Genomic DNA, 13,439 nt, shown 5'->3' on the forward strand with positions numbered 1-13,439 from the left:
TTATCTAAATGGTATGTAGAAGTGGAGACATATAATTACGTGTTGACTTTATCTAAATGGTATGTAGAAGTGAGGGAGACATATAATTACGTGTTGACTTTATCTAAATGGTATGTAGAAGTGAGGAGACATATAATTACATGTTGACTTTATCTAAATGGTATGTAGAAGTGAGGGAGACATATAATTACATGTTGACTTTATCTAAATGGTATGTAGAAGTGAGGGAGACATATAATTACGTGTTGACTTTATCTAAATGGTATGTAGAAGTGGAGACATATAATTACGTGTTGACTTTATCTAAATGGTATGTAGAAGTGAGGGAGACATATAATTACATGTTGACTTTATCTAAATGGTATGTAGAAGTGAGGGAGACATATAATTACATGTTGACTTTATCTAAATGGTATGTAGAAGTGAGGGAGACATATAATTACGTGTTGACTTTATCTAAATGGTATGTAGAAGTGAGGGAGACATATAATTACGTGTTGACTTTATCTAAATGGTATGTAGAAGTGGAGACATATAATTACGTGTTGACTTTATCTAAATGGTATGTAGAAGTGGAGACATATAATTACATGTTGACTTTATCTAAATGGTATGTAGAAGTGAGGGAAACATAATTACGTGTTGACTTTATCTAAATGGTATGTAGAAGTGAGGGAGACATATAATTACGTGTTGACTTTATCTAAATGGTATGTAGAAGTGGAGACATATAATTACATGTTGACTTTATCTAAATGGTATGTAGAAGTGAGGGAGACATATAATTACATGTTGACTTTATCTAAATGGTATGTAGAAGTGAGGGAGACATAATTACATGTTGACTTTATCTAAATGGTATGTAGAAGTGGAGACATATAATTACGTGTTGACTTTATCTAAATGGTATGTAGAAGTGAGGGAGACATATAATTACATGTTGACTTTATCTAAATGGTATGTAGAAGTGAGGAGACATATAATTACGTGTTGACTTTATCTAAATGGTATGTAGAAGTGAGGGAGACATATAATTACGTGTTGACTTTATCTAAATGGTATGTAGAAGTGAGGGAGACATATAATTACGTGTTGACTTTATCTAAATGGTATGTAGAAGTGAGGGAGACATATAATTACATGTTGACTTTATCTAAATGGTATGTAGAAGTGAGGAGACATATAATTACATGTTGACTTTATCTAAATGGTATGTAGAAGTGAGGGAGACATATAATTACGTGTTGACTTTATCTAAATGGTATGTAGAAGTGAGGGAGACATATAATTACATGTTGACTTTATCTAAATGGTATGTAGAAGTGGAGACATATAATTACGTGTTGACTTTATCTAAATGGTATGTAGAAGTGAGGGAGACATATAATTACGTGTTGACTTTATCTAAATGGTATGTAGAAGTGGAGACATATAATTACGTGTTGACTTTATCTAAATGGTATGTAGAAGTGGGAGACATATAATTACGTGTTGACTTTATCTAAATGGTATGTAGAAGTGAGGGAGACATATAATTACGTGTTGACTTTATCTAAATGGTATGTAGAAGTGAGGGAGACATATAATTACGTGTTGACTTTATCTAAATGGTATGTAGAAGTGAGGGAGACATATAATTACGTGTTGACTTTATCTAAATGGTATGTAGAAGTGGAGACATATAATTACGTGTTGACTTTATCTAAATGGTATGTAGAAGTGAGGGAGACATATAATTACATGTTGACTTTATCTAAATGGTATGTAGAAGTGAGGGAGACATATAATTACGTGTTGACTTTATCTAAATGGTATGTAGAAGTGAGGGAGACATATAATTACGTGTTGACTTTATCTAAATGGTATGTAGAAGTGAGGGAGACATATAATTACGTGTTGACTTTATCTAAATGGTATGTAGAAGTGGGAGACATATAATTACATGTTGACTTTATCTAAATGGTATGTAGAAGTGAGGGAGACATATAATTACGTGTTGACTTTATCTAAATGGTATGTAGAAGTGAGGGAGACATATAATTACATGTTGACTTTATCTAAATGGTATGTAGAAGTGAGGGAGACATATAATTACGTGTTGACTTTATCTAAATGGTATGTAGAAGTGAGAGACATATAATTACATGTTGACTTTATCTAAATGGTATGTAGAAGTGAGGGAGACATATAATTACGTGTTGACTTTATCTAAATGGTATGTAGAAGAGGAGACATATAATTACGTGTTGACTTTATCTAAATGGTATGTAGAAGTGAGGGAGACATATAATTACGTGTTGACTTTATCTAAATGGTATGTAGAAGTGAGGGAGACATATAATTACGTGTTGACTTTATCTAAATGGTATGTAGAAGTGAGGGAGACATATAATTACGTGTTGACTTTATCTAAATGGTATGTAGAAGTGAGGAGACATATAATTACATGTTGACTTTATCTAAATGGTATGTAGAAGTGAGGGAGACATATAATTACGTGTTGACTTTATCTAAATGGTATGTAGAAGTGAGGGAGACATATAATTACGTGTTGACTTTATCTAAATGGTATGTAGAAGTGAGGGAGACATATAATTACATGTTGACTTTATCTAAATGGTATGTAGAAGTGGAGACATATAATTACGTGTTGACTTTATCTAAATGGTATGTAGAAGTGGAGACATATAATTACGTGTTGACTTTATCTAAATGGTATGTAGAAGTGAGGGAGACATATAATTACATGTTGACTTTATCTAAATGGTATGTAGAAGTGAGGGAGACATATAATTACGTGTTGACTTTATCTAAATGGTATGTAGAAGTGGGAGACATATAATTACATGTTGACTTTATCTAAATGGTATGTAGAAGTGGAGACATATAATTAAGTGTTGACTTTATCTAAATGGTATGTAGAAGTGAGGGAGACATATAATTACATGTTGACTTTATCTAAATGGTATGTAGAAGTGAGGGAGACATATAATTACGTGTTGACTTTATCTAAATGGTATGTAGAAGTGAGGGAGACATATAATTACATGTTGACTTTATCTAAATGGTATGTAGAAGTGAGGGAGACATATAATTACGTGTTGACTTTATCTAAATGGTATGTAGAAGTGAGGGAGACATATAATTACGTGTTGACTTTATCTAAATGGTATGTAGAAGTGAGGGAGACATATAATTACGTGTTGACTTTATCTAAATGGTATGTAGAAGTGAGGGAGACATATAATTACGTGTTGACTTTATCTAAATGGTATGTAGAAGTGAGGGAGACATATAATTACATGTTGACTTTATCTAAATGGTATGTAGAAGTGAGGGAGACATATAATTACATGTTGACTTTATCTAAATGGTATGTAGAAGTGAGGGAGACATATAATTACATGTTGACTTTATCTAAATGGTATGTAGAAGTGAGGGAGACATATAATTACGTGTTGACTTTATCTAAATGGTATGTAGAAGTGAGGGAGACATATAATTACGTGTTGACTTTATCTAAATGGTATGTAGAAGTGGAGACATATAATTACGTGTTGACTTGTTTTTGATTGTTTTAGTTATTAATATTTTTACATTCCATATATTTGTGTTGCATCCTCAGTGTTTGTTTGATTACAACTGTAGGTAACCGGAGTACTGAAACGAGTGAAAACAGGCAAGGATAGCAGTGCTTACCTTAAACATCCCAGGCACCGCGAGCAGATGAGAAACATGCACAGCAATGAACAGACTTACCATGTGGTATGTCAGACATTCCTTCCACAACATAGAATTCATCATACAACCGACATAATAACAATAACTCAAAATCTATACCAGGCCAAAATAACATAGAAAGGGTTTATAATACAACCCATATAATAAACAGTAACTCAAAATCTGTAAACCAGGCCAAAATAATATAGAAAGGGTTTATAATACAACCCACATAATAAAAATAACTCAAAATCTATAAACCAGGCCAAAATAACATAGAAAGGGTTTATAATACAACCCACATATTAACAGTAACTCAAAATCTATAAACCAGGCCAAAATAACATAGAAAGGGTTTTATAATACAACCCACATATTAACAGTAACTCAAAATCTATAAACCAGGCCAAAATAACACAAAAAGAGTTTATAATACAACCCATATAATAACTAAACAATAACTCAAAGTCTGTAAACCAGGCCAAAATAACATAGAAAGGGTTTATAATACAACCCATATAATAACTAAACAATAACTCAAAATCTGTAAACCAGGCCAAAATAACATAGAAAGGGTTGATAATACAACCCACGTAATAACTAAACAATAACTCAAAATCTGTAAACCAGGCCAAAATAACATAGAAAGGGTTTATAATACAACCCATATAATAAACAGTAACTCAAAATCTGTAAACCAGGCCAAAATAACATAGAAAGGGTTTATACTACAACCCATATAAAAACAGTAACTCAAAATCTATTAACCAGGCCAAAATAACATAGAAAGGGTTTATAATACAACCCATATAATAAACAGTAACTCAAAATCTGTAAACCAGGCCAAAATAACATAGAAAGGGTTTATAATACAACCCACATATTAACTAAACAGTAACTCAAAATCTATAAACCAGGCCAAAATAACATAGAAAGGGTTTATAATACAACCCACATAATAACAATAACTCAAAATCTATAAACCAGGCCAAAATAACATAGAAAGGGTTTATAATACAACCCACATATTAACTAAACAATAACTCAAAATCTGTAAACCAGGCCAAAATAACATAGAAAGGGTTTATAATACAACCCATATAATAAACAGTAACTCAAAATCTGTAAACCAGGCCAAAATAACATAGAAAGGGTTTATAATACAACCGACATAATAACTAAACAATAACTCAAAATCTATAAACCAGGCCAAAATTTAATCAAAAATATTGATTTGCATGAAGAATCCTGAAATACAAGTCTAGGTCACGACGACACCTGCCATACAAGTCTAGGTCACGACGACACCTGCCATACAGATCTAGGTCATGACAACACCTGCCATACAAATCTAGGTCATGACGACACCTGCCATACAAATCTAGGTCCCTAAAACCTGACACGATCTCCGTCTTGATGTGTGTTCGGACATATTCAGAATGAGGTTCATTACTTTGGTATAAGATATTAGAAACTTATTTATCTTAAACACAAATTTAAAGCATCTGAAAGCCGACAAACTGCCTGATTTTGGCATCAGAATGTGTCTTCACAATTTGACAGCTGATGGAATCTTGTAAATATAGTTTTAAATTTAACTGTATCTTGATATGTTGGTATTGATGTAAATATAATCTTTATTTTACAACTTATATTAATCACTCTACTATTGGTGGTCGGGATGGAAGTACGAGGGGTCTTTATTACTTTGGTACCCATGGGAAACCCCACGTGGTCGGGATGGAAGTACGATGGGTCTTTATTACTTTGGTACCCATGGGAAACCCCACGTGGTCGGGATGGAAGTACGATGGGTCTTTATTACTTTGGTACCCGTGGGAAAACCCACGTGGTCGGAATGGAAGTACGATGGGTCTTTATTACTTTGGTACCCGTGGGAAAACCCACGTGGTTGGGATGTACAAGGGGTCTTTATTACTTTGGTACCCATGGGAAACCCCACGTGGTCGAGATGGAAGTACGATGGGTCTTTATTACTGTGATACCCATGGGAAAACCCACGTGGTTGGGATGGAAGTACGAGGGGTCTTTATTACTGTGATACCCAGGGGAAAACCCACGTGGTCGGGATGGAAGTACGATGGGTCTTCATTACTTTGGTACCTGGGGGAAAACCCACATGGTCGGGATGGAAGTACGAGGGGTCTTTATTACTTTGGTAAACCCACGTGGTTGGGATGGAAGTACGATGGGTCTTCATTACTTTGGTACCCGGGGGAAACCCCACATGGTCGGAATGGAAGTACGAGGGGTCTTTATTACTTTGGTACCCGTGGGAAAACCCACGTGGTCGGAATGGAAGTACGAGGGGTCTTTATTACTTTGGTACCCGTGGGAAAACCCACGTGGTCGGAATGGAAGTACAATGGGTCTTTATTACTTTGGTACCCGTGGGAAAACCCACGTGGTCGGGATGGAAGTACAATGGGTCTTTATTACTTTGGTACCCGTGGGAAAACCCACGTGGTTGGGATGGAAGTACAATGGGTCTTTATTACTTTGGTACCCGTGGGAAAACCCACGTGGTCGGGATGGAAGTACAATGGGTCTTTATTACTTTGGTACCCGTGGGAAAACCCACGTGGTTGGGATGGAAGTACAATGGGTCTTTATTACTTTGGTACCCGTGGGAAAACCCACGTGGTCGGAATGGAAGTACGAGGGGTCTTTATTACTTTGGTACCCGTGGGAAAACCCACATGGTCGGAATGGAAGTACGAGGGGTCTTTATTACTTTGGTACCCGTGGGAAAACCCACGTGGTCGGAATGGAAGTACGAGGGGTCTTTATTACTTTGGTACCCGTGGGAAAACCCACGTGGTTGGGATGGAAGTACGATGGGTCTTTATTACTTTGGTACCCATGGGAAAACCCACATGGTCGGGATGGAAGTACGATGGGTCTTTATTACTTTGGTACCCGTGGGAAAACCCACATGGTCGGGATGGAAGTACGAGGGTCTTTATTACTTTGGTACCCGTGGGAAACCCCACATGGTTGGGATTGAAGTACGAGGGGTCTTTATTACTTTGGTACCCGTGGGAAAACCCACATGGTTGGGATGGAAGTACGAGGGGTCTTTATTACTGTGGTACCCGTGGGTAAACCCACGTGGTCGGAATGGAAGTACGAGGGGTCTTTATTACTTTGGTACCTGTGGGAAAACCCACGTGGTCGGGATGGAAGTGCGAGGGGTCTTTATTACTTTGGTACCCGGGGGAAAACCCACGTGGTCGGAATGGAAGTACGATGGGTCTTTATTACTTTGATACCCGTGGGAAAACCCACGTGGTCGAGATGGAAGTACGAGGGGTCTTTATTACTTTGGTACCCGGGGGAAAACCCACGTGGTCGGAATGGAAGTACGATGGGTCTTTATTACTTTGATACCCGTGGGAAACCCCACGTGTTCGAGATGGATGTACGATGGGTCTTAATTACTGTGATACCCAGGGGAAAACCCACGTGGTCGGAATGGAGGTACGATGGGTCTTCATTACTTTGATACCCAGGGGAAAACCCACGTGGTCGGAATGGAGGTACGATGGGTCTTCATTACTTTGATACCCAGGGGAAAACCCACGTGGTCGGAATGGAGGTACGATGGGTCTTCATTACTTTGATACCCAGGGGAAAACCCACGTGGTCGGAATGGAGGTACGAGGGGTCTTAATTACTTTGGTACCCGTGGGAAAACCCACGTGGTTGGGATGGAAGTACAATGGGTCTTTATTACTTTGGTACCCGTGGGAAAACCCACGTGGTCGGGATGGAAGTACAATGGGTCTTTATTACTTTGGTACCCGTGGGAAAACCCACGTGGTTGGGATGGAAGTACAATGGGTCTTTATTACTTTGGTACCCGTGGGAAAACCCACGTGGTCGGAATGGAAGTACGAGGGGTCTTTATTACTTTGGTACCCGTGGGAAAACCCACATGGTCGGAATGGAAGTACGAGGGGTCTTTATTACTTTGGTACCCGTGGGAAAACCCACGTGGTTGGGATGGAAGTACGATGGGTCTTTATTACTTTGGTACCCATGGGAAAACCCACATGGTCGGGATGGAAGTACGATGGGTCTTTATTACTTTGGTACCCGTGGGAAAACCCACATGGTCGGGATGGAAGTACGAGGGTCTTTATTACTTTGGTACCCGTGGGAAACCCCACATGGTTGGGATTGAAGTACGAGGGGTCTTTATTACTTTGGTACCCGTGGGAAACCCCACATGGTTGGGATGGAAGTACGAGGGGTCTTTATTACTTTGGTACCCGTGGGAAAACCCACGTGGTTTGGATGGAAGTACGATGGGTCTTCATTACTTTGATACCCATGGGAAAACCCACATGGTCGGGACAGAAGTACGAGGGGTCTTTATTACTTTGGTACCCGTGGGAAACCCCACGTGGTCCGAATGGAAGTACGATGGGTCTTCATTACTTTGGTACCCGTGGGAAAACCCACGTGGTCGAGATGTAAGTACGAGGGGTCTTCATTACTTTGGTACCCAGGGGAAAACCGACGTGGATGGAAGTACGATGGGTCTTCATTACTTTGGTACCCGTGGGAAAACCGACGTGGTTGGGCATGCGAGTCCATATACATTGTATATACCTAGGTAACAGGCTAGAAAGGCTAGTATGTTACCGGTGTGTAACCAACCACCTGATGGTTGTTATATATTGATAAAACAAAAGCTGAGGTATCACAAAATCCAAAGAAAATATATATACAGTACAATATGTATAAAATGTCATGAATGGAATTTCAATCATTTTCAGACTCATTACAGAAAATATGTAAGATATTGATGTGAAGATTTATGGAAATAATTTGTTTTAACAGTAGACCCTTGTTATCATGAATTTAGTAGGCCATGAAAAAAACTTTGATATCCAGTGTATTTCAGATAAACAGGTATATCTTAGATAGAATGTTCACCATCATAACTGACATCTGAAGGTTTACTTTGAGTTAATCAGATTGAGTTGTCAGTGTTGGAGGTAAATAGGTTTATCTTAGATAGAATGTTCACCATCATAACTGACATCTGAGTCACGTTTACTTTGAGTTAATCAGATTGAGTTGTCAGTATTGGAGGTAAATAGGTTTATCTTAGATAGAATGTTCACCATCATAACTGACATCTGAGTCACGTTTACTTTGAGTTAATCAGATTGAGTTGTCAGTGTTGGAGATAACAAGTTTTGACTGTTATTCGTCACTTCAGTTGAATATTATTCTAAGTGTACTTTTTTTTATTACATTTTGTTTTATTAGGAGTTTGAGATCTCCAATGCAGGAAAACGCAAACACTCTCGACTGAACTGGCTGCAGTACTCGGTACACATCAGATACAAGTAAGACTGGTTGTTGTTTCCATTCATATACACAGTACCTTTATATAGTTAAGCATCAATATCAGTGTGATAGGTCAAGTCATCGTCAATATCAGTGTGATAGGTCAAGTCATCATCAATATCGGTGTGATAGGTCAAGTCATTGTCAATATCAGTGTGATAGGTCAGGTCATCGTCAATATCAGTGTGATAGGTCAAGTCATCGTCAATATCGGTGTGATAGGTCAAGTCATTGTCAATATCAGTGTGATAGGTCAAGTCATCGTCAATATCAGTGTGATAGGTCAAGTCATCGTCAATATCAGTGTGATAGGTCAAGTCATCGTCAATATCAGTGTGATAGGTCAAGTCATCGTCAATATCAGTGTGATAGGTCAAGTCATCGTCGTGATAGGTCAAGTCATCGCCAATATCGGTGTGATAGGTCAAGTCATCGTCAATATCAGTGTGATAGGTCAAGTCATCGTCAATATCAGTGTGATAGGTCAAGTCATCGTCAATATCGGTGTGATAGGTCAAGTCATCGTCAATATCGGTGTGATAGGTCAAGTCATCGTCAATATCAGTGTGATAGGTCAAGTCATCGTCAATATCGGTGTGATAGGTCAAGTCATCGTCAATATCAGTGTGATAGGTCAAGTCGTCGTCAATATCAGTGTGATAGGTCAAGTCGTCGTCAATATCGGTGTGATAGGTCAAGTCATCGTCAATATCAGTGTGATAGGTCAAGTCATCGTCAGTATCAGTGTGATAGGTCAAGTCATCGTCAGTATCAGTGTGATAGGTCAAGTCATCATAGACTTTGGTTGCCACACTCTTTATTATCACTCTCGGGGTTGTTCTTTCTGAGAGATTTTGATGAAACGTCACAGGTACATGAATATTAAAAATATTTGACTGAATTTGATGTCTTCTTGATCTCTTAAAGTCAGGATCACGTAACCATGTAAATTGGTTTGATGTGATTTGTAGGGACCAGGATCACGTAACCATGTAAATTGGTTTGATGTGATTTGTAGGGACCAGGATCACGTAACCATGTAAATTGGTTTGATGTGATTTGTAGGGACCAGATATGTTTTTATTACGGGCAACTTTATCCTTACCCATCATTCTCATTATTTATGAACGTTACTTGTGTATCTAAATGTTGTTGAAACTTCAAATGGACATTTGCAATAGACTATAAATATCCTGTAAAAACAAGAAATTTTGTGTTTTAATTGAAAAAAAGGACAGGAAACCTTAATTAGTTGATGGATACATTTACCTTGTATCACAGAGAGACGAATGTTTAAATGTTTCCTGTGATACTACACTTTTATCACAAAATAGAGCTATTTGATGTGTCTGTAACGTTATGTAATACTTCAGGCATATTTACTAGATTGACACCTAAGTCATTAGAGTTACCCCCCTTTGTATCATTATCCAGGTGCCCAGAACATTACACTTGTATTTTTTTTTATGTTTTAGGATCAATGAATCGGAGACCGTGTCTGATTTTGAGTTAAACAACAAGAGTTACCCCCCTTTGTTGTTCTCCCGGGTAAAAAGCTACAGCTCCATGTTTGAACCCCAAAATTAGACGACACTCTACGACAGATGAAGACAGAGATACTCGGTGAAGAATATTTTATCTGGTAGACAGCCAGTGTAGACTTCCTGATGGACAGTTCCTCATCAAGACAGGGTGATGACGAAGAATTCATAAATTGTACCTAGAATCCCATATTCTTGTGAAAACTTTGAAGAATTATTATAACAATCATGCTAATAATTTCACAAAAAAAAATCATATGATTATGAGAATTATTTTGGTAATTCAACGAATAAATCATGATAAAAATTTTATCATAAATTTTATGAAAAAAACTGTTAAAATAATTAGATTCTTAATGATTCAGTAAAAAATATAATATAAATTATCATGTGGATTCAGTGTCAAAATCACAATAAAAGTCATTTTCTATGTTTAGTGACAATTCAGGGAATAAGATTTTTAGAGAAAAGTGTTGTTGTACATTATGTAGAGTTTTCATTTGAGTATGATAATCAACCGATTCTAATAATATTCCTGAAAGGATTATAGTGGTTTGTGAAACCAAATACTGAATAGGATTATAAAACCCAGAAGAATGAACTCAGAACATTTAGTTGATTTAATTAAGCTGAAATAAATCTAAACAAAATAAATTGCACAAAGTCCTATAAAGTAAGTTCTACATGAATGTCACTATACTCAATTAAAGTTGACTTCATTCAGAAGTAAAATTGTAATATTATATAATATAATTTCAACCTCATCAGAACAGATGTACAGAAGTGTTGCTTACTAGGTAAATAGTCTTTTTATATAACATATTACCCAAACTTATTCTATAACTAATTCTAAATTGTAACATAATTGATTTACATTTGTGTGTGATGTTGTTACACTTTAGAATTAATTATAAAATAAGTGTAACATGTAGTATGGTTTGGTATAGACACGTCCTCGTCAATGTACTGGACTGTTCATCAACGGTGGTTATATAGTAATCAAGGTTAACAATGGTGACATGGATATTGACGAGGCAGACAACACTACCTACAATATTCAGCTTCATTAATTAATTAAATTTTGATGTTGACTTATATTCAAATGAAGACGGTACATTGTACAAAGATTGTGTAAACATCTGGTTTTGACTATAGAATTTAGACTACTTACTAGAGTGTAGAATTTTTTTTTTATATGTTAGTTTCATTGTTTTTTTTTTCTTAATTTACGTCTTGAGAATTTGTCAGTCATTCACATAATTGGCTACTATATAATTATATGCTGCCATAAATTATGCACAGTTTTGACATGAAATAATTCAATTAACCTTTCCTGAACCTAGAACCTACATGTATTTTGTTTGCGATTATGGCAGCTTCTTATCTCAGTGGTAAGAAAAAGATTTTTTTTAATGTGAGCTGATTACACAGGGACATGTTGGTATATTTATATTTTATGTGTACAGATTGTGGGATGGAGATCTCAACAAAGTGGATGTAGCAAAGACAATTTTCAAGCAAATGCCATTCATGAATTAAAAAATTCATATTTAGAAATCTAATCTAAATCACAAAATTTCCTCCTGAAAAACTCCTTTTAAATTCCTAAAATTGTCTTCCAATAAGAAAACCCTGTAATGGCTATTTCTAGAATGTTACAAAAGTAACTATAAGGAAGTATGTGAGATTTTGTTATCAGGTCCAGGAGATTGTGGAAATATCAAACTGTAAAACCTCTACCAGCATAATAATCTATGCTGTAACAATATCAGCTGTTAAATAAATCTGACATGGAGTCATTCAACATGATAATAAAACTTAAAGGTCTCCTTGTTTTTTGTTTTTTTTTGTATAGGTTACGATAAAGTCGGGATTCAATTTGATAAAAGGTGTTTATCTGACAATTGTTGCTGCATTTTTGTTGATGTTTTAATTATTGTCACTTTTTGTTTTGTTTTATATGTGTGCATTGATGTGTTTAAATCCTTTAAATAGAATTTGAATTTAGTAAAAAAAAAAAAAAAAAAAAAAAGTCTTATTTATTCTTAGCTAAGAGAATCCTCTCGAGCCCAGTGAAGCTGTGTTTTAGACGCATGTGCAAGTCCACATAGTTTTTGTTGCATTTCAAAATCATGATAATAATATGTATTTTCTTTCATATATGATTTTTTTTTAAAAATCTAGTTATTATCCATTTTTTATGCACTGTTTAAGACATTTTCTTCAACAATCAGATTTTACAAGGCAGTAAAATAATCTGACTTTATAGAAACTTTAAACAGATTTATAAGGATCACTAACAATGCTCTTTTTGTTATATTTAGAATTCATTCCCATATTTCACCTCATTTTATTATAATGAATGAGTTTATCATGTGATGTTTCATAATTTAATATTTTCCCTTTAAGTTACTATTGTATTACAAAACATACATTTCCTTGTAATTATTAGTATCGCGTAGATCTGTTAGCGTTACCTTGGTGACATGACACAGGCCAAGATTCCTAAATACTTTTGAACCTTCACACTGATTAGAAACTTATATATTCTTTTTTTCGGTCTGACACCCTCAAACAGAACAAATTTATTAGAGCTAAACGAGTTAATGATAACTCATGTTAATTAGTAACACAGTTTAGTCAGTTAAATATCTCCTTTAAGTAGAGGTCCACCAGGTTTTTTGCAAGATTAACATTATTTTTTGCTTCATATTAACTTTGTTCAAAGAGAATTACCGGGTACTGCAAATCGAGTCTTTTTGAGTCTTTCAAATTTCCGTGTTTAACTAAACG

General features: G+C 36.0%; 1 protein-coding gene across 1 annotated transcript in view; it reads left to right on the forward strand.

The window, feature by feature from the left end:
• Positions 1–12,479, forward strand: part of LOC117317147 (F-box only protein 9-like) — a 33,974-nt gene extending 21,495 nt beyond the window's left edge. Inside the window, exons 12-14 of the mRNA XM_033871943.1 lie at positions 3,649–3,765; positions 9,025–9,104; positions 10,581–12,479. Of these exons, the coding sequence (XP_033727834.1) occupies positions 3,649–3,765; positions 9,025–9,104; positions 10,581–10,692 (309 nt within the window). The 3' untranslated portion in view covers positions 10,693–12,479. The remainder of the gene's footprint in view (positions 1–3,648; positions 3,766–9,024; positions 9,105–10,580) is intronic.
• Positions 12,480–13,439: the final 960 nt, after the last annotated feature.

Source organism: Pecten maximus, chromosome 18 (genome assembly GCF_902652985.1).
Source record: "Pecten maximus chromosome 18, xPecMax1.1, whole genome shotgun sequence".
NCBI lineage: Eukaryota > Metazoa > Mollusca > Bivalvia > Pectinida > Pectinidae > Pecten > Pecten maximus.